This window comes from Choristoneura fumiferana, chromosome Z (assembly GCF_025370935.1).
Source record: "Choristoneura fumiferana chromosome Z, NRCan_CFum_1, whole genome shotgun sequence".
In the NCBI taxonomy this organism is placed as follows: Eukaryota; Metazoa; Arthropoda; class Insecta; order Lepidoptera; family Tortricidae; genus Choristoneura; species Choristoneura fumiferana.
The window spans coordinates 17,755,710-17,777,995 of record NC_133472.1 but is presented as its reverse complement, the minus strand read 5'-3'; the positions used below and the strand labels follow the sequence as shown (position 1 = coordinate 17,777,995).

General features: G+C 37.5%; 3 protein-coding genes across 10 annotated transcripts in view; 1 reads left to right on the top strand and 2 right to left on the bottom strand.

Annotated features, from left to right (window-relative positions):
* The window catches only part of LOC141430326 (uncharacterized), a 16,376-nt gene extending 10,604 nt beyond the window's left edge, over positions 1-5,772 (bottom strand). For 2 of the 8 annotated variants that reach the window (XM_074090980.1, XM_074091025.1), the window contains exons 1-8: positions 5,658-5,772; positions 5,433-5,565; positions 5,107-5,344; positions 4,205-4,331; positions 1,908-2,461; positions 309-652; positions 113-226; positions 1-15 (exon numbers count right to left, since the gene is read on the bottom strand). The exon at positions 1-15 is cut by the window's left edge and continues 667 nt beyond it. In XM_074090980.1, coding sequence (XP_073947081.1) covers positions 1-15; positions 113-226; positions 309-652; positions 1,908-2,461; positions 4,205-4,331; positions 5,107-5,344; positions 5,433-5,501 — 1,461 coding nt within the window. In that variant the 5' untranslated portion in view covers positions 5,502-5,565; positions 5,658-5,772. Of the gene's footprint in view, positions 16-112; positions 227-308; positions 653-1,907; positions 2,462-4,204; positions 4,332-5,106; positions 5,345-5,432; positions 5,595-5,657 lie in introns of those variants that run through there. The other 6 variants (XM_074091032.1, XM_074091002.1, XM_074091009.1 and 3 more) reach the window with 6 other exon arrangements.
* Positions 5,773-8,302: 2,530 nt separating this feature from the next.
* LOC141438814 (uncharacterized) lies at positions 8,303-10,627 on the bottom strand. The gene is made up of 2 exons (XM_074102804.1): positions 10,523-10,627; positions 8,303-9,298 (listed from the first exon to the last, which is right to left on the bottom strand). The coding sequence occupies exons 1-2, from the start codon at positions 10,571-10,573 to the stop codon at positions 8,828-8,830; spliced, it is 522 nt and encodes a 173-aa protein (XP_073958905.1). The 5' UTR covers positions 10,574-10,627; the 3' UTR covers positions 8,303-8,827.
* Positions 10,628-11,019: 392 nt separating this feature from the next.
* LOC141441025 (ATP-binding cassette sub-family C member 4-like) overlaps positions 11,020-22,286 on the top strand; it is a 35,663-nt gene continuing 24,396 nt past the window's right edge. Inside the window, 10 exon segments of the mRNA XM_074105648.1 lie at positions 11,020-11,234; positions 11,343-11,437; positions 11,619-11,769; positions 12,902-12,973; positions 13,171-13,369; positions 13,697-13,834; positions 14,986-15,070; positions 17,627-17,783; positions 18,586-18,799; positions 19,839-19,971. Coding sequence (XP_073961749.1) covers positions 11,158-11,234; positions 11,343-11,437; positions 11,619-11,769; positions 12,902-12,973; positions 13,171-13,369; positions 13,697-13,834; positions 14,986-15,070; positions 17,627-17,783; positions 18,586-18,799; positions 19,839-19,971 — 1,321 coding nt within the window. The 5' untranslated portion in view covers positions 11,020-11,157.

The window sequence follows — 22,286 nt, the reverse complement described above, 5'->3', positions numbered from 1 at the left end:
TTTTGATTTACAACCCTGAAAAACCAATGTAAATGAGTCGGCAATGATTCTAGGTGAGTTTCGACACAGCATAAAAATAACGAAAGTAGTTTTATAGGTTTATATGTCATACCGAATATCTTTGTTGACTAGCTTCTTTTTCCATGTTTTTGAACTCTTGTTGTAATATTTTTTGACGATTTTCTTTTTGCTGATTTAAGCGGTAATCGTCTTTATACGCATTTTTCTAAAAGAAATAAACAAAGAGTTAATGAATAGCGTTGGAATGCATTAGATACCTATAATATTATGTGCCGCGTAATACTTACGATCGGTTTTGTTGATAGTCCTTTGCTTTTGGGAAGGCCATTCAAAAATGCCATTGTGTCCTTGTATTCTTTTTCGACACTTTGTCTCGTCACTGCAATTTTAGTACTCACATCCTGTAATTTCTTATTCTGTTTCTCTTCAGTATTTGAAGCTGCCTCGCTGAGTGCTTCAATGTAAGCATCTTTGTTGGAGTGCATATCACGAACTACAATTTGCTCGTCAGCAAACGGTACATCTCTTGTATCTTTAGTGATATGATTGTACATTGTAACAGATTTCTTTTTTGTGAAAATATTTTCGGAACTATTTCCCCTTAATGGTCGTTCCGCGTTTTTTGGCGTAGCTAAAAAAAAAACAGAATCGGTTACACAAACCCAAATATTGAGACAAAAAGTAATGCTCGCGAAGTCGCGGGCAACAGCTAGTACAAATTGAGGACATTTTAGTTTCCAACTCTCATATTCCTAATTTTTTATAAACGGCTAAAGCGATTTTGATGAAATTAAGCTGATAATTATCGCTGCTAACTAGATATCTATAGAAAATCAGTGTCCGAATCGAAAAGCTACCAACGATTCGTAAAAAAAAACTTCTAAGTTGGTTTACTCCCGGCAGAGGGCGTGGGCGTGGTCGTCAGTTGAGAATCAGTAGTGAACCTTCATAACGACATTCTTGGGAAAATAGTGTGTTGGTTTCCCCTTGCCTTTCACATCGAAGTTCTGGAGTCTGAAGTTGTAATCGGCACTAGAGTGCTGCTGCCCAGGCCCACTCTCATAGCAATCCCTTAATCGGCTTTTCCCACGGGTAGAATTGGATATGTCCTATTCTATGTACAACTGAGCCTGGCACGGACACATAAAAAAATGCATAGCATGAAATGCCGTGCAAATGTGGTGGAGTCTGTGTCAAATCACATATCTAACTAAAAATAGCAGTCTACAAAACAAACAACACTAATTATTGTATTACTATACCTTATCAGTACATTTTACACAACCACAAATGGGTACAACTAAGGGCCATAACAGATGGACTGCATTCCAACTGCAACATAACCGCAACTGGCGTCTTGCTCATACATTTCAACGCAGTCAGCGTGAAGTTGTGCTGACTGGAATGGAGCTGCGATTAAAAATGTATGGGCAGTTGGCAGTTGCGGTTATGTTGCAGTTGGAATGCAGTCCATCTGTTATGGCCCTAAGTGGTAATTTATAAAGATTAGTCTTTTTTTGAGTGACAAATCTATGCTAGATTAATGTAAATATGAAGTTATCTATGATGAAAAATGAATTTAAACAAATTGACCAATTTTACACATAATTTGAACTTTTGGTCACCTGATCTGTTTTGATATGCCGAAAATTTATTACTAAGTGGCCTTGTTTGTCTTGTAACAGGACTTCGAGCCAACTCTGGTCTCGAATCAAAGAACTTGATCTGTGAATTAGTAACATTTACAGGTTGCCTTCTTTGAATAAAATTTTGTTTGTGATGTAAAATGTTAGGGGAGTGATGCTGACAACTGGGTTCAGCATGCCATGTGGGAACTGGAATCACTTGTCCTTCAAGCACATGACAGATGTTACTAAAAGCACTACCTTCAGCTCTCAATGATCTTGTACGTAAAATAGTCTGCTTTAAATTCTGGAGATCCGCTGAATTCTTTTTGTTGGAGTTACTAACTGGAGTTTCCCGTAGTCGAAGTGCCCTGTTTTGAATGTATTCTGAAACTAATGTTAAAGAGGGCTTTGCAGGTTCGTTGATGATGATGGGATAACAACTGCCTCGTAAACTTGATGGCATTTCATCACTCAATGCAAATAAATTAGGTCGTTTTTTCTTCTCTGTGTTATTTTCAGTATCAATACACATAGATTCTTTGTTACTGTCATCCTTAGGAATTGGTAAAGCAGGTATATTAGGTTCCCATTCAAGAGGTAATATCTCTGTATCCCACTGAGTGCCCATGTCGTTCCTTGTCACTACTTTGTCGCCAGCATTATCACCAGAGATTTCAGAACTTGATTTATGAGCAGTTTCAATTTTGCCGTCCGATTTGCTAACTTCACTAAGTTTATTGGTTGAGGATTTTGTGGATAACTTACTAGCTGCTGTAGTCGATTTCTCGCGACTTATTATGTTTGCAGCTTCTCTGTGAATGCATCAAAAATTATTTTCAAATATTAGAAATAATATTATAATGCTGTCTTTATAATTTAACCTATGTAAGTAGTTGCACAGTTGTAACATATGTTAACAAAAATATGCATACATACCATATTATGAAAAAAAAAACAGGTGATTGATATCTTTAGAAAGTAGAAAACTGTTAATTCAAACATGAAAATAGTTCATGCCAAATTTTACATATGTTAAGTTTCTACCATTCAGTCATTCATTCAATTATAAAAAGTACATAACGACGACTCCTCTGCATTACTTGTCCAAAAATGCCACGAGAATCCTAATATTATATTAAGGAAACCAAAACAGTCCATCCTAACAATGATTTGAATATTTTAGAATTGTTAACTCTGTGAAACTCTTGCAAGGTGGTAGAGAAAACTGCTCTAGGAATTGTATTATTACATCTAAACACTAGTAATGTGGCTGTGTACCAAGAAGAAGCACTCTGCACTATGCAATATTAACAGCTTGTATACTACAGCCGCCAACCATAATAATGGTTTCTGTAGCATAATATAATATCCAGTCTAGCCTCTAGTCCAGTTATGTATTTGGTATTAGTAATAACTGAAGCCAAATTTTCTAATGACAATCTCTTTCTACCATCATCATATTGTCGGGTGAAAAGTAAAGTCACTAATTACCACCTAAAGTCAAGAGGGATAATCAAAGTTATAAGCTTAGCTAGTTATAGCATCATAAGGTTAATATTCCACAGTTTTTTTTTGCATTTAGTGACTTTTGCGTTTTTTTATTTTTTATTTTTATTCGATTGGATGGCAAACGAGCAAGTGGGTCTGCTGATGGTAAGAGATCACCACCGCCCATAGACACCTGCAACACCAGGGGGATCGCAGATGCGTTGCCAATCTAGAGGCCTAAGATGGGATACCTCAAGTGCCAGTAATTTCACCGGCTGTCTTACTCTCCATGCCGAAACACAACAGTGCACAACAAGCACTGCTGCTTCACGGCAGGATTAACGAGCAAGATGGTGGTAGCAATCCGGGCGGACCTTGCACAAGGAGCTACCACCTGCAAAACCTGCTTGTTACCTGACAATATACTGTTTTAATAAAAATAGTGAAGGTATGTGTTGGAAACTATGGCCAGTGGTAAATTTTTGTATGATTATTAGTTAACCATTAAATCCCAGGCTGAAAAGACATTTTTTATTCATTAGGCATTCTGTAGAAGGTTCTGATGCGTTTCAACCACCTCCCATGAGTTACAATAAGTTTTTGTCAAAAATTTAATTTTAAATTCAAGCTTTTTTGGCAACTGTACTTTTTATTGGCTGTACTTGCATTGTCATCTAAATTACGTCTCCGTACCAAATTTCAAGTTGATGCCATTAACCATTGAGGAATGCCGTCCTGCAGAGATGATTCTGGCAGGACCACCAAGATGTCACTACCAGATTATTGTATTGTCACCAAATTTAGATAAGTATGCCAAATTTCGAATCAATCGGACCCTGGAAGTGGGTCAAATTTAGCTTCTAAGATTTGACCCAAACAAATAAAAATAAACAAACAGGCAAGCTAAAGAAAAGTTTGTAAAAATCCATTAATAATATGTCCCATCCCATCTAGCAAAAATATTGATCACTCCCACCACATGAAATGCAATTAGTTTTAGTTCATGGGCACTACTTATTCTGTAAATTTTCATAATAGGGATATGGTAGTAAGCATAGTCTTTTTACCTAGCTTGAATTTTTCTGTCCAGTGTTTTTTTTTGTTCATCTAGCTTTTGTTGTTTGCTTCTTTTTAATTCTGCAGCAGCCTCCTTCCCTCTCAAACGTGATAGGTCTGTTTTTTCTAAAATATTACCTAAATCAAGTATTGGAATGAAGTTAGACTCAAGTTCACTTACCAAAATAATATAATAAACAACAAAAACGAAACATGTGCCAAAGTAAGAAAATCACTTCTATGTGTATGCAACCCAAATTCAATTACATTAAAGACTTAGCAAATCTTAACAAGTAAATTAACTCACTATTCTGTTAGCAGATTTGAACTAAGTCCTCAAAATTACTATTCACAAACATGCTTGGAAAATTGAACTTACTACCTATTTGAAAAATCAGACAATCAGATAGATTTGTCTCATGTTAGCTCTTAGTTACTCTTTACTTATGGACTTGAATTTGGGTTTGGGCTTCGATCAAGGTTTGGGTGATAATATTTGTATATATTTTTTTACAAATATTTTGATAAATCCGATTTTTCCTTTGAAGTGCCCTAATTTTTCCTATTATTTGGAGATGTATGGAACTCTCGTTGCATGAGTCCAACTCATACCTACTAGGCCAGTCATTTTCATTACTCATTGTTCATTACCTAATAGAATTTTGGAACTGTTTCAATTTGCAAGCTCCTGAGGATCTGATTTACAAGAGCAATAATATACCAACCAAATGTTTGAATCCCTTTTTAGTTTCTGTTTACTTTGTATGTTTAGTTTATTGTGTTTCAATAACTAAGCAATCCCACAAGTTAATTTGACACATTTTAATGTGTAGCTTTGTTGCAATAATAAGTTGTCTCTATAGCAGATTCTAAATCAAAGTATGTCATTGTCTAAAAGAAAGATATTTAATACCTATGCATATAAAATGGTGTCTCCCACCTGGTTGCTTCAGTCCACTGGCATCCTTGTGACTTGTACCAAAATTTTGCAACCCCTTTGAATACAGTTCTTCTAATTTTTTAACAACTTTCTCTTGACGTTGTAAATAATCCTTTTCTTGGTTTGCGTCAAGTTCAACGACCTGTCGCAGCTTTTCAATTTTGGCACGTTGCCTTATTAACTTGGCGATATCTTTCGATTGTTCTCTAACCTAAAACGTCACCCGCGATAAGGAATCTTCGTTACACCATATATAATTTAGTTAGAAGATGAATAATTTCTAAGTTAAGGATTCAAACCTGCTGAAGTCGTAACTTCCGTCTACGGACAAATTCAGTTGTTTTGTCTGCTTCTCCTTCTGAAGTCATCTTGACATTGATCCTAAGCAAAAAGTTTGTTAACAAAATCTATCAGCGGCACTTGATCAGCGGTCTAAAAACATGTTATAATCAGTTTTTATATATTACAGTTGTAATCACGAAAGAATAACTTCGAAGGTTAGATAGACTTCTAGCTAGGCTTACCAAGAATACAATTTAAAAATTCAAACAACTATGAACAAACGTCAATGCAATGAATGACTTAACGAACATCGTTTCGTTCGTTGATTTGAAGTTGGATCTTGGATGCTCGGACGGATTGGTGGATGCCATAGGCCCCATAGGTTTTACAGTGATACCAGTGTGAAACCGTGGTGATACCATAAATAAAAAAAATAACTAAATATCACAGGACAGGACAAGACAGGAGAATAGGACAAAGCAATCAGAAATATCTGCTATGCTCTTAACGGCTATAGTTAACTACGTTCAGAATTGCTTCTAATATTCTCGATTGCTTCGTTCCGTAAGATATTATTTATGCTTGGCTACGGTTTTATGAGGCGGTGGGTGGAAGTGCAGTTCGATCTTTATGAAGTGTACGATTTTTTTATTGGTTTTCACTTTTTGCGTTAATTTTAATTTTTTTACTATCATCCCAGCCTATACTGTATATAATATAAGTACCTACGTCTCGCTGCTGAGCACACTCTCACAATGAGAGGGCTTGGCACAGTGGCTTGGCTCGTAGTTTCGACGCGGGCTCAGTGCGGATTGAGATCTTCACACACACCATTGAATTGCTTCGCAGATTAGTGAAGGTTTTCTCACGATATTTTCCTTTACTGTAAAGCTGAGGTAAATTTGAAATTTTGTTGTGTGTACATCCTTACTATGTCGGCAAGCTCATGGTTTATTGACACAGACACACAGAGCATATATTATATGCTTTTTGCTTGTAACTTTTATTGCGCTGGTTTGATAAAAAAAGCGGTGATGTACGAGTCAGACTCGCCCATGAAGGGTTCCGTTGCAGCAAGTAACATAATATAAAAGTTTCCTTAACTTTACGATTTATGACGTTTTTAAAAAAAAAACTACTTACTAGATCTCGTTCAAACCAATTTTCAGTGGAAGCTTGCATGGTAATGTACATCATATATTTTTTTTAGTTTTATTTTAGAAGTTACAGGGGGAAGGGGGACACACATTTTACCACTTTGGACGTGTCTCTCGGGCAAACTATTCAGTTTAGAAAAAAATATTAGAAACCTCAATATCATTCATTTTGGAAGACCTATCCATAGATACCCGATACGTATAGGTTTGATGAAAAAAAAAAATTGTTTCAGTTCTAAGTAAGGGGAACCCAAAATTTAATGTTTTATTTTTTATTTTTGTGTGAAAATCTTAATGCAGTCACATAATACATCTACTTACCAAGTTTCAACAGTATAGTTCTTATAGTTTCGGAAAAAAGTGGCTGTAACATACGGACGGACAGACAGACAGACAGACATGACGAATCCATAAAGGTTCCCCTTTTTGGCATTTGGCTACGGAACCCTAAAAACAGTGCTTTTAAATAACAAATTCTTGCAAGACCAAACAAAAATAATTTGTGGTTTGATCATGTGTGGTATGACATATATTATTATATTGTATTGGTTGATAGTACGGGCTTGTATTTCACCATACAGACCTTTTATTTTAATCGACCCTGCCCATCACGACGAAAGTATTGATTTACAATGAAGCGATTACTTTTGGTATGTGGGGGTTTTCGGGGATGACAAATCGATCTAGCTTGGTCTCATCTCTGGGAAAACGGTTATTTTATTATCGAGTTTTAGCCCGAGCAAAGGTCGGTCACCCAGGTATTTTACTTATTAAAATACTATTTTCATTATTAATTAAATTGTTTTTCCTTCGACCTCTCTGGGAGTAGATTACTTATTAACAATACCTAGGCATCTAATTTAATGGACTCCGGAGTCCGGAGTTTTCTTAATGTTTTATGAGTGTTTTTTTATCATCTTTTGCAGTTTTCGTACTTCAAATTGCATGAATAAGATCGAAACACTCGCGGCTTTTGTTTGCCTTAGCGTGACCAGCTCAATTTTCGAATAAGTTCGATGTTCAAATAAATGAGGGCTATCGTTTTTTGTCTTTCTAGATGGCGCCACTGTTGCGTGAGGTTTTAAGTGTGGCGTTCAAATTCTGTTACTACGGGCGTGAAAACAAAGTTTAGATTAAAATCATACTTATTTAATACACCTTAAAACCGTACCAATAAAATATAGAGCAAACCACAGTGTTGCGTAGTCCCGTTTTGTTCGGAAAAAAGGGAGGACAAAAGTTTCCGAAAGACAACACTGTCTCCAAACACAGACATTCATTGCCCCGTAACGCATAATTGCCATAATTAATTTCAGGTAATGCAAAATATTCACAAAATTATTCTAATTCTAAATAAACCCGCGTAGCTTACCCATTAACTATGAGATTTGACATTTCGGAGACCCCACGCTACACTAGCAGCTCTAGCGGCGAATTCATACGCGATAGCCCTCATTGGGCGCGGCGCGGGCCGCCCGCGGGTGATCTACGGGCTGATGCTGAGCTGTACGGGCTGTATGCCGTGCGACGATTTTGACGATATTAGACGCATAACATTAAGAAATATAAGAAGTGAGAATCACATTACTAACCAGCGGGTTATAATGAAATTCAGTACAACATTACGCCCCGGCGAAAGCCAAGGCTATATTGATTTACTTTGAGAAAGGTTTGCATGATATATAATTAGGCATTGTCGAGCAGGTGGTGTGAAATAATAATAATGCTGATTTATTTAGAAATCATCGTTATAATTCGGTTAGACGGTACATACATAACTCTGAATCAGTGGAATCAGTTAATGTTTATACATTGAGACTCGGTTCCAGTTTATAGGCATTCAGTTGTCTTTATTGTTTGTCGCTATGACGAATCTTGACATATTTACAAAATAACATGATATTAACGTCCACTTTCTCCTAATTGAATTGATATTTACGTCGATGTAACGGTAAAGCTATATTTCCAAAAATGTAATTGATATAATAAATATATCTATGATATTTTGGCATCCTACGGACATTTAAAACGCATTTAAGACATTCAAAAAACTGTTTACGGTTTGTACTAGTGCTGCATTCTGACGGCAATAGGTACATGTCTACATTGCAGTGATATTCCCTATTCAATAAATTCTAAAAGATGAAAATTTATCAGTTGTTCACAAAGAGTAGGGAGAACCGGGAATCCCGGTACCGTAGTTGTTCCAAAACCGGGATATTAACTTTTTGGAACCGGTCCTGGTACTGCATACCCTAGTTGTCTCCAGAAATCCCAGGAAGGACGTCCAGGTCGAGGATATCAGTTCCACCCAAAGCCAATTCTAATGCGAGCAGTGAATTCAGTAAACTAGTACTTCCGCTTCCGCCATTACCAGCACCGCCACCACTCCCGTTGCCACCGCCCGCACCGCCCCCGCTACCTCCGCCCGCACCGCCCCCGCTACCTCCGCCCGCGCCGCTCCCGCTACCTCCGCCCGCGCCGCCCCCGCTGCCGCCACCTGCCCCTCCGTTGCCGCCGCCAGCGCCACTGCCATCCTTGCGCAAGACCGTGTAAATAAGAGCGTTAACTAATTTTGATATGATTTCTTCCAAATTGCATTCATATCTGTTGCGATTGCTGATCTTATCGTAGGGGCGGTACGGCGCTGGCGCAGGAACGCGGGGCACGACTTGCGGCATCGCGCAGCCCGGTCGCACGCGCCGCAAGCTCTGCGCGTCCAACATCTGCATTAACAGATCGACTGATATTAGTTATACCTGCATTACGTTGACAAGTAACTTTCTTCATTTTGTTTAGGCGAGATAGCTTCCTTCGAATACAAATAAGACAAAGAAATCGGCAGACGTATTAAAAACGGCTGGAAGATTTTAGGTCTATAACGGCGCTAATAAGGAGAACCTTCCCAACGTTTCCAAAACGCTAACTCGTCAACCCACGGCACCCAAACATGGTCAGAACAGGAGTTCAAAAGTCCTACAAGTGCATACAAGGTAAATAAGATTACCAACGAGCATTGGAGTTCTTGTACCTAGGGCATTCTTTCTTGAACGGAACGGGTCGAAATTAATTGATGTGAAGTGGGGTTGGGCAAATGAATCAGACCGGCGCTTTAAGCCGAAATTCGCAATTGTCACGGTAGGTATCGGTCTTTAGCGCTTATAATAAAGCTAGCTTTAGCGCTAGTAATATGGAAACAGAACAGTACCACTGCCATGAGTTTACAGTGACCGTACTCGATAGCGACGGCGTAAATTATTTGTAGAGGCGCTGTACAATTCTCCATACAAATAATTTACGCCGTCGCTATTGAGTACGGTCACTGTCGGCTCATGGTAGTGGACGTAGACCGAAGCGGAGATGGTGGGACGACTGTAATGCTTGTCAAGCCGAATAGTAAGTAATAAGTAGGTATAATAACATACATACATAACATACCTAGACCACACAGACGAGAGTTACACGAAGAGTAGAGTAGTGGAACCCAAGATAGACAAAATTCTGCTATTTATCTGCGCCTGTAGGTAAGGTAAACGTAGGTACCGAGTGCTCGTCACTGTCCAATAGTTGGTATCTTTAATCTAATATTATTTCATTAGCAATAGAGATGACAGCAGGGTGTCGTCTATTGGGCATTAGCTTATCGAGCAGTCGGACGTTTACCTTAAGTACGAGTAAGTATGTGAAATTTATATTTTTATGGTATACTTAGGTTACTTATTTGCGCACTTTTATAGACAATAAATATGGGTAGGTAGGTAGGTAGCTATCGTTAGTATCAACATGAAAAAGTAGGTGCCGGGTGCAAAGTCTACTGATCTTGATTACCTATATTTATGTTAGTTTTGGTATCAATAGTTAGACTCGATTTTTAAATACCTTTTTCCAAAGTAGTGGCGCAATTTTAAACTCCACGCTAGGGTTGATAAAAAATAAAGTAGGACACTCACCTGACAAAGACCGGCTATTATAGCCAGGTAAGCAAGTTTAGTGCAAACCATCGTTATTTACTAAAGTGTCATTCAATCAAAACTCTATATATACTCTTTAATTTAAAATATTGCATCACAAACGAAATATAAATTTGATTAGGGCACTACCTTTCATGATGTAGGTACCTATTTACACGCTCGGTACAACAGGCGTATCGCAAAACACCTACTACAAAATTAATGTCGTAAGATGTTTTCATTTTGAAATGCCAGGTCTAGTAAGACTGCAGATAGAGTTATGGAAATAAATAGTTTGTCACGTAGCGACAGAGATACACAAAAGTGTGTCAGTAATGCACTTCAAATGGGAATATTGATAATTTTTATCTTAGGTATTAAAGATATTTACATATAATAGGCATTTACAGCACAAAGAGCCAGGATTATGTAGAGAGAGGGGGTGTTCAGGCGATAAAAACCAAGAATGTACAAGATGCGCGTGCTGACCTTGTGAGCATTCCAGCTAATAGCTTCATCCTAGTTCGATTAGTTGGTAACGTAACAGAAATGTGTTTCCTAGAGGGCGACACTTGACCTACTCGAGCTTTGCCACAAGTTTAGCCCATGACCATGCAGATTATCAATCAGCTAAAATGGACACAGGGCCAAAACAAAGACGCATAGTAAATCCACGATATAAAGCGAACATTTTCTCTGTCCTGACATTCGGGTAGGTATGGGTTCAAGGTAAAGTACCTACCTACTCCAGTTAACTTCTCCATTTGCAAAATAGCAAATTGAAAAGTTAATCACCCTAATAAAACTTTTTCTTATTGAGATGGACGCTGGAGACGTTTAAGTTGGGATATAGCCGCGATATTAACGACAGTGATCTATATGCGCCTCTGCCGGAACACCGCTCCGATGTACTGGGTAGGTATTTACCAGATACTTCATTATTTCTATTACCTACCTAATTTGAATCTTAATCTGTTTGTAATTTACAGTCAGTCACAATTTAACGCACGCTATAGGTATCTAAAAATCTGTTGGACTAAATTATTTGTATAGGTAAAATGAGTGCAATGACATACCTCCTATAATTATGTTAAAGGTGATGCGATGCAAAGGGCATGGGAACATGAGGTGGAGAAAGGCGTTGCAGCGGACTGCAAGCCTAGCCTCTGGAGGGTGCTTTTTAAGGTTTTCGGATCGGAGCTTATGCTGTATGGATTAATTCTGGCGGCAATGGAGTTTATCATAAGGTAAGATGCCATAAGTATATAAAATGTATACGTATGCATATTATGTTTAAACCTACATAATAAACAAAACAACGGCATACATACAAAATGTATGATAACTGGCAACAGTACGTTGAACGAAGGAGGAAAGGCACCTAATCATACGATATATTTTAGCACCCGAGCATTCATCATCATCATCCCAGATCCCAGCCTATATACGTCCCACTGCTGGGCACATAAGCCTCCTCTCAGAATGAGAGGGCATTGCGGATTGGGAATTTCACACTGCTGAATCTTCTTCTTCGCAGGTGTGTGCAGGTTTCCTCGCGATGTTTTCGTTCAATACCTTACTTCACTTCACTTACTATTTTTTAAATGTGTAGGTATAATAAAATTCCTAGGTTTACTTTGTTGTTAATTTTTTTATTTATTTCTCACCTTTTAGTGATTCGTAGCTAAAGTACATCTCACAACGATTCTATTAAGCCCAAACACGACTTAGTTGCTTTGTTTTATAACAGAGTTCCGTTGCCTACCTTCTGGCTTCAGCATCATATCAGTTTGAAAGAATCATTAACTTAAAGCTTCTTCTTAGTCGCTTATCTAGATATATTAATCATGATCGTTTATAGACGAGCGAGCATTACTTAGCTTTGATGAGTTCCATCAAGCCCGGATTCGAACATCTGAGTTTTTCGGAATTTTGGTACGAATTTACATATTAGATAGCTACATATACCTACCGGGTGGGCCCTTTAACAGGAGCAAAAAATTTAAACCCAGGTTCTGCTTCTCAAATGGAATGACTTTAGTTCTGCAACTTTCAAAAATTAAGTGTAATTTTATCATAATGTTTATTCCAAACAAATTAAATGCTATTTTCAATGTAGTGTAGGGCATCCAATAGCCCAAGACATCGCCTGTCACTTAATAAAATAACGGATTTCGCCATACATTGCTTGTCCAATTAAATCTTAAACTATAATAAAAATCATAATACAACTCATTTTCAAAAGTTGTAGAACTAAATTAGCTCAAGTTGCAGAGTGGAAGCTGTGGTTTAATTTTTTGCTCCTGTTACAGGGCCCACCTTGTAAATTTACACCTTGCCATTTGGTAAAATAATGATGTTAATTTTCTATACTTACAGATTGCAGCAACCCCTCTTTCTGGGTCTATTATTACGTTACTTCAGTCCAATTGAAGACGGAAACAACAGCACGTAACTAAACGTATTTTTGTTAATAAGTAAATTTACAGTAAAATATGTGAGTATTATAAATAAGATTAAATGTCTGGCCCTGAAATTTAAACCTAGCGCCTTGTTATCTTGTTGAAGTATTTTAAACAAAGAAATTTAGCTCTTGCTAACGAACATACCTACTGACATCTGTTACATCGTCAAATGTATTGTGCCAGGACCTCAACGTTTTTATCCCGATTGTTTACGTATTACGAGAGAGAAGGCAATATTAGCTTTGGAGAAGCCGTGTTTTTCTCGTGCGGCGTCGTCTTTTGCAGCGTCGCCAATGTCATGGTCCAGCATCCGTTCATGATGGGAGCCGTGCACATTGGGATGAAAATGAGAGTTGGAGTTTGCAGTCTCATTTACAGGAAGGTATACAGGATTCGATTCATATATAAAACATCTGCCACATTTCCGCACACATGTTGGAGTCAGTTTAATTAGACTAACCCCTGTTTCACCATCCATTGATTAATTTTATTTGACGGATAAATGTGATGCCGTCTCTGTTTGTTTTGTTCGTATAGACGGAGACGGCATCATATTTACCTGTCAGATAAAATGTATCAATGGGTGTTGAAACAGAGCCCCTAAGTATCTGTTGTTCGCGCTAACGTATGCGGGTATCGATAGGTATTATAGATATCAGGTACGATTTGAAAATTTGCATAGATACGACAGTGTCTTATGTTTATTTAGGCTTTAAAAGTGAGTATTCAAGCAATGTCGGAGAGCGGTGCAGGCCTCGTGGTCAACCTTATGGCTAACGACGTGAATAGATTCGACACAGGGCCGTTATTCGCTCACTACCTTTGGATCGGGCCTCTCGAAACTATGGTGAGCAACAAACCTAACAATAGGTTTGTACGAGTATACGATCACAGTTTGGTAACATCAAATTAAAACACCAGCCAAGTGCGAGACTCGCGCATGAAGGGTCCCGTGCCATCTATACAACATTCATTAGACATTAGCATAAAACGGCAAAAAAACACGCTTGTTGTATGGGAGCCTATATTTTATTCTGTTTTTAGTATTTGTTGTTATAGCGGCCACAGTTATACATAATATGTGATCAACTGTCTAACTATCACGGTTCATGAGATACACAGCCTGGTGACAGACGGACGGATGAACGGAGAGTGCGAAGTCTCAAGACTGTTCACGATAAAACGGTGCATGCATGATCTGGTGTGGTGTGCTTGTGAAGGAAGGAGGGAGTGGGGGCGTAGTGGGCACTTTCTACTAACAATATAATTATAAAATAAAAACCTAACCTAACCTTACCAACAAAAAGTTGGAAAACCCCGACATTTTCACTTCAAAGTTCAATATCTCAAAAACGGCTGAACTGATTTTGATAAAACATGTCTAAGAACTATCGCTAGAAAACCTGCTTTTATAAAAAAGCCGTATTAAAATCGGTTCACCCGTTTAAGAGTAAGACACACAGAGACACATAGCGGTAAAATTTATAACACCATTCGTAGATAACACCTCTCTTTTTGCGTCGGGGGTTAAAAATTAGCACTTTAATCAAAGCCTAATATTTTGCAAACAGTTCTTTAAATTGAAAACCAGTCTTTGTAAATTTTAAATGTATTTTTATTAAAGATACTCGTACCTATCTAAAAATCACTTTTTTTAAGTTTAGGTACAGGAGAAATAAAAATCATCCCCACTTTACGTGTAGGGGTAGTAGGTAGGTACCTTAACTAGTCTAAAAAATATATTAAAAGTAATATACACCGCGTTATTAACATATGTAATAAAATAACTCTGGCAAAATAACATCTTTCTAGCATAACAGTTTCTAAGCTAAGCCACGGAGGACGGACTTGAAGTTGTACAAATCTGTCCGTGGCTGCAGCCCTAAAAATGGTCTAACTGGCCAAATTTAAATTATAAACAAACCCTTTACTATAACAACAATTTTTAAAATAAAAAACAATGCACACCGTTTTCATACTTTAAATTATAATTTGCAGCTCATGACAATCTATTTGTATCGGGAGCTGGGAGCGGCCGCAGCATATGGAGCTTTAATTATTATAGCAGTAGTGCCTTTTCAAAGTAAGTGATTCTTCCGATTCACGTTTACAAAACTTAATCATTAAGTATAAATAATACTTACCCTTGCCTCGTAAGTCCCCGTTTACTGCACAAAGTACAAACCAATTGTAAGAATAACTGCCGAATGTACTTGGTGGAGTACAAATTTTTCAATGAAACATGAATTTATGTAAGTAATTTTCGAAATCGCAACACAGAATGCTCGCTTCGGTCTGTAGAACTATGTATGTATGATAAAAAAATTATAACAAAAAATTGAACCGACTAGATCCGAGCAGAAGTGGACCTATAGTCGTCTGTCTACCTCACCTCACTATACGCGTATATTGGGCTTCAATCACTCCTGTTGGCTCGTGCTGAGGCACCGACTTCAGTCTGACTGGTAGAAAAATATTTTCATGTTTTTTTGTAGTCGGTTCAATTTTTTGTTATAATTTATTTTCACGCTTTTTAGTGTAAAAGATCTAATATGCAATAGTTTAATGTCAAATGCTCGTCGACTTTTACGAAAACCTGCTTTTTCCGATGCAGAGACGTTCATTATTGATGAGTCCTGGTGCTTCATCACCCGTTCCATTTCACCATATACATTACAACGAGCTTAAATTGCTTAGCAACTATGGGAAAGTAATTGAAATTCAACCCGTGAAGTACTTGTTATTGAGTAGTCGCTCCGTTGGTCAATCGTGGTCGTCATCATCAGTTCCACTTCACCAAATGATGATTTTCAAGAGCAAACTAGCAGTTACTACTAAATATGTTAAAATTACCATAGTCGTCCCTGCAGTAATTGAAGAGTTCCCTCAATTTCCTTAGGATCCAATAATCAGATCCGGATTTGGTGCTTATGGGACCTAATTGAAAGCATTCTTAGACGAACGAAAAAAATATATTTCAAATCGGTTCATAAATGACGGAGTTCTGAGGTAACAAACATACCGAACATACAACATACAAGGGCATTTCTCTCATTTCGTGCAAAATGCAAAAATTTGCGAAAAGATAAAATATTTATTTCTTTTATTTGCGTGCTTGTTAGAAGTTTTGCGTTAAAAGAACATATGTAATTTAATTCCCAGTTGATTATACTTAAAATTAGCAGAAATGTGATTTTTTAAATTTCTTTAAAGTATGGTAATGAAATGACAAATAGAATGTTTCATTACCATGTGTTGGTAATGAAAAATTGCTGACAGAAACAAATAAAAATCCACGTCAAATCAAGGTTTTTTTTAAACACAACTCTAAAACGCAATTAACTGAACAAAATAAAAACATTGAAAGTTAAATCAACCTTAATTTACTCCACTAAGCAAACGTACCTATTATATTGTTTGGAATTAAAAATCATTACCATTTTTTATTATCATTACCATTTTCCTGGTGGTAAATGGTAAATGATGGTACTAATGACAGGAATAGTAATGATATGTTACTTATTGGTTTTCATCGATTTACTTCTTTAGTAAAAACAATACGTACCTAGTGTCACCATTGAAAGTATTCAAACCTAATCATTTTAGTATTTACAATACAATGACACTTTCAATACTTATCACCAAAAAGCGCAAATGGTAATGAAACAAAATGCGTACCAAAGGTGAAATTCCGACAGTCATCATTACAATCTTACTCGCAAATGTGATGAAAAACATTGTATGTCGCACGGGCGGGACTAGAATTACGAACATCGACTTCGCCTGGCGACTTTCGTTCGTAATTCCTTATTTACCGCCCTTAAGACACAATGTACTAAACTGTATACATAGATTAGCGTCCCTTAATAGTCCGAGAGCTGGCACCAATTCTTTGGTAGGTACTTGAGGTAAGCTGAAAACTTATCACATACCTACCTCTTCTATACACAGAACACAGTAGACCTGGCTGGTGAGTAGCGGGGCTAAATCTACACCTATTTTTTTTAAATATTACTACGACATATAAAATATGCATATTGTCTCAAACATATTTTTGGGAATAAAGCAAAATAATATAAATAAATTAGGGTTTGATTTAGCCCCGCTAGGTATGTACTCACCAGCCAAGGTTACATCAAGGTCAAGTTGGGTATAGTCACCAGCATTAATATCTACCACAGCGGAGCGTGCAAAAATATCTGACACGTCCTTCCGGTCCTAGAAATAGAGTCGTATCAGATATTTATGCTCGCTTGTTGTGTCAGATATTGGTGCTGGTGACTTTACAATAGGAGAGGTATGTGACAAGTTTTCAGCTTGGCTCAAGTGCCTACCCAAAAATTAGTGCCAGCTCTCCTGTGGTACGCGAGTATGTGTAAGTATGGGGGTCCGCCGTCTTCCCTATGCACAATATCCTGTGTTTTTTATTCAAGGACTCCTTGAAATTGTGCTGGTTTTTCTAGGAGTCCGCGGACTGAAAAAGGTTAAGAAACGCTGGTATAGATGTAGAGTACCTAACGTAGTAATAATGTAAACAGTTTGGGTATTATGCTGAAAATATGACCAATCAGCCTAACGCGATTTTTATAATTTCATTTAAAATCATCAGTAGATATTAAGTCTTCTGCCCTCTTCACAGTTTTCCTTGGGACTCAGACAGCATATTACAGAAAATGCACAGCATTAAAATCAGATGAACGAGTACGATTGATGAAGGAGATTATAGTAGGAATGGATGTTATAAAAATGTACACGTGGGAGGAGCCATTTCAAAAGATAATCGATACAGTAAGAAGGTAGACTAAATTGAAATATACTATTACTTTTAGGTCAAAGGGCTGTCATTTTTACATACCTACCTACCTACTTAGATTACTTACTAGGAACCTATCCCACGAGTATCTATTTCCTCACACTCGTTATGCTTATCCTCGCACTAATAGTCTAAGCCTCGTGCTTGTCTGACAATGAGAAGCGAGTTTTGGAATAATATAATGGCAAAAAATTTGGATTGTCAACATGTTTTACACAAAAAATATATTTGTCACAATCAAACTCGTGCACATCATGCAAATATAAAACTAGGTATTGCACCAACTAGTTAGTAAGTAATTATTCCTAAAATGTCTTGTTGGTTCATGTATTCGTGCGAATGTTAGTAAGCAGCTTTACATATGTAATTGTCACAATTCCATTCGAGAAAAGTATTATGGTACGGCCAGCAGGGCTACCTTCTACGAAACTCGAAGTTCGTGCCGGGCGGTCCCTCTGACACTTATACTATTTAATACGAGAGCGAGAGGGACGGCCGTGCCTTTGTTTTATTTTGCTCGACTTGGCGGGGGCACTACCGTGCCCCCAAATTTTTATTTATATCACTGCTCGCGGACTGATCTTTAGGGCTGTCAAATTGTACCCAAACTATACCTTGTGCATGTACATAAGTATCAGAACTCGCTTGCCACTCCAGTCCACCTTGACTGTGAAATTTAATTTTACGTTCCGGTTTCCAATCCAGGTAAGGGCAGGCATTCACCTTGTATGACTCATTTATTTATCTATGCTACGTGGCACTGATAATTGGGCTTTTGCTTTTAGGCAAGAGGCATTTTACATCAAGATGACCTCTTACGTGCGTGGGGTGATCCTGTCATTCCTGATGTTCACGTCCCGATTCGGGATCTTCGTAACGATGCTGCTGTACGTGGGCTACACGACTCATATCACGGTCGAGTCCGTCTTCTTCCTAACATGCTACTACAACATCATGAAGCAAACAATGACGCTTTACTTCCCTCAGGCTGTTGGACAGGTACCCAATATTTTTATCTCAAACTCTGACAGCGAATCAAATTAAATCCGACTTAAGGCGGGAAATAATAAATATATACCTATTTACCCCATACGTCCGCTATCAAAGTTTCTGAACTCCGAGTAATATACACGATGATTATTTATCGCTGAACAGAATTTAGAAAATATTTCTCTCACGCAATTATGATAGGTACTTACTTACGCAAGTAAGATGACAATGACTTGACATTAAAAGTTATTTTCAAAATAAAAATTAAGTTTAGCCCCATCCACCTTTAAAAGTGACCGCTATCAATTACTGAATTAGAAAAATTAGTCCCTGAGCACCGACTAAAATTCATTGTGTAGGTATACCTATACTAACTTCTTCTCTTCTTCGGACTTCACTCCCCAGGCAGAGGAGCAAAGTCAAAGTCCAATTTACAAATTAATTAATCTACTGCTTTATTTTTAAGAATTATTATCATACCTACCTCGCTTTTCCTCGCGACTTCGTCCCCGCAGAGATAACATTTGTTGTGAAGCTTCTTCGTTACTCCCGTTGAGTCCCCCTTTCTGTCTCCCGTTTGTAGGTAATCCTGTAGTAATTTTTGAAGTTTTTTTTACTTAACTGATTTTAAGGGTTCCGTATCCAAAGGAAAAAAAATGGAAACCCTATTACTAAGACTTTGCTCTCCGTCCGTCCGTTTGTCACCAGGCTATATCTCATGAACCGTGATAGGTAGACAGTCGAAATTTTCACAGATGGCCGCTATAACAACACATACTAAAAACAGAATAAAATAAATATTTAAGGGGCTCCCATACAACAAACGTGTTTTTTTTTTGCTAATGTCTAATGTTGTATGGATAATGGTACGGAACCCTTCGTGCGCGAGTCCAACTCGCACTTGTTTTATTTGTTATTCTTATTTGTAACGTTTATTTTTTTTATATTACAAGTTAAAAAAAATGATATTTTGCTATTTTAATATATCAAAAATTAAATCTTTACTTACACCGGAATACGGATAGGATAATTTTGATAAAATCAATAGATTGCAGAAATGAATGTAGCGGTGCAGCGAATCAGAGACTATTTGTTAAGTGAAGAATGTGAGCTCGCACCCAAGACTCAGATTGAAACAAACTCGCAAGAAATTACGCGAAAAAAACGTGTGACTATTATTGGTAAGCTCTTTATTAGATAATTTATTGATTTTCTCGATAGATTAGTCAAGAAATTCTAACGTAGTGGCACAATGATCGACACTTTAAGGAGATAGTGGGCTTCTTTATAAAATTAAAGGTCATTTAGTCATCTTTAAACCAAAAGTAATGATTGAGTATTGTAAGGTATATTCTTGAGATAAGAATAGGATGTATTATTTTTATTAACTATACACGGACTAGAAAAAAAACCAAAAAAGGAAAAAGTGTATAAATCTCCAATCGTCGACACCGAATCTCCAGTAATCAAACACCAGTCATCGACAGTTACCAGTAACCGACACCCAGTTATCGACTATTACCTATAATGTGTCTCTGCCAAATCACCACCCCCTTATTGGGTCATTAAAATAAAATTAACTGTTTAATAAGTATTCATTTATTGTCCACAGTACAATGTCTATATTTTTCGGTTCATCGGTTACAACAACATCGTTCGTTTGAGCAGTGGTTACATCGCCTGTTCCAATGTGTCTGACGTTGTAGGAGCATCCGCCGAACTTGAATGAGACAACGCCTCTTAGGATTTGTTTTTGGCCGAAATCAAATATAAAGCCTCGTCTTCATCAGGGATTTCTCTTTCCAAGTCTGTTTCTATTTCAAAGTATAATTTATTGAATTGATGTAACTTTTGAGCTGAGAACACGTTTACGATTTCACGTTCTAAATACTTCATAAATTATTTCTGATTGGATTGGTTTTAGTTGTGGTTTCTATTTCGATTCTAGATATTTTAGACATATAGATGTAATCAAGATCAAATGGAAAAAGGCCCCTCGCTCGGAATCCGTTCTGGACACAATCTTTTGTTACATTTGTGAGAGCTTTTTGCAACACTGGGGCAAATTTCTCTTTTCGAAGATTTTTGCCAAGGTTCTCCATTTTCCATTGCTTCACAGCTTTTTTCCAATGAGCTTTGAGTGGTCTGAATACTGCCAAGTCCATTGATTGTAGAATATGCGTAGAATTTGGGTACAAAGCAACGACTACAATACCATTTTCGGAGCAAAAATTTGATAAATGAAGCGTCAGGTGTAATTTGTGGCCATCCACAAAGAACAAGACCGGTTTTTCAATATTATTTTGTTCTAACCAAGGATTGAAGACATAAGTCATATATTCATAGAACGTGCTGCTACACATCCACCCACTTTCCGATTTACCTATTGCCCATTCATCGGGAACACAGCGATAGTTGAAGGAATTCGTTCATAACTAAATATAATTATTGGAGGGGCTAAGTCTCCAGCTGCATTTCCAGTTATTAGGACAGTAAGATTGTCCTTTTCATCACCGCAGCTGTTATATGGGTGTTTATCGCTTTTTTTGGCGAGTACACGACCAGGTTTAGGTGACAAGAAGAACGCGGTCTTGTCTGCGTTGAATATTCTTTTCTCTTTTTTTTTTTCTTTTTTTTTTTTTTTTTTTTTTCCTTCTAATATTTTAACGAGGCTTTAGCACACCAAATGTGACTATGTCAGCCTCATGGGGAGCCTCAGATATATACACCACACTACAGACAAATATTACACTCTCCCTTGCACTGAAACCACTTCTCTGGAAGCAAAGGCCCGTCCAATGAATCTGTAAATTCGCATCGCTTCTTCTGAAAGCGGTCGACTGAGAATTACATTTACACCTCCATTGAACAAGCCCATACCATCCAAATACCTGACTCTGATCTCCTTATTCTGATCACATTCCACAAGAAAGTGAATAAGGTCTTCAGTCTTATTACATCCCATACACAAAGGTGATTGCACAACTCTCATCAAATACAAAAAACAATTAAGTGGAATGTGACCAGATCGAACACGTAGTGCTGACACAAGAAGGCCCCTGGACAGGCCGGCACAATCAAACCAGGGAACTTTAAATACCGTGTGGGTCGTTTAAAATAGTTTTAAGTTTTTTTCATCCAAATAACTTTCGATCTCAGTAAACCAAGTCCTGATGTTATTTTCAGACACATTATCTCGAGCTCTTGACAAGTTGTCTGGCACTCTTTGTGTCAAGTTTGGATGTCTCTTCATGAACGACTGAAACCACTTCTTGCTGGGCCTATTGTTTGTATAACCTAACCAACAAAAAGTTGGAAAACCCCCGACATTGTTACTTCAAAGTTAATATCTCAAAAACGGCTGAAACGATTTTGATAAAACATATCTAAGAACCAACGCTAGAAAAGCTGCTTTCAAATAAAAAAAAACGCGTTCATTTCGGTCCACCCATTTAAGAGTTACGGTGCCACAGACAGACAGACGCACGTAGCGGTC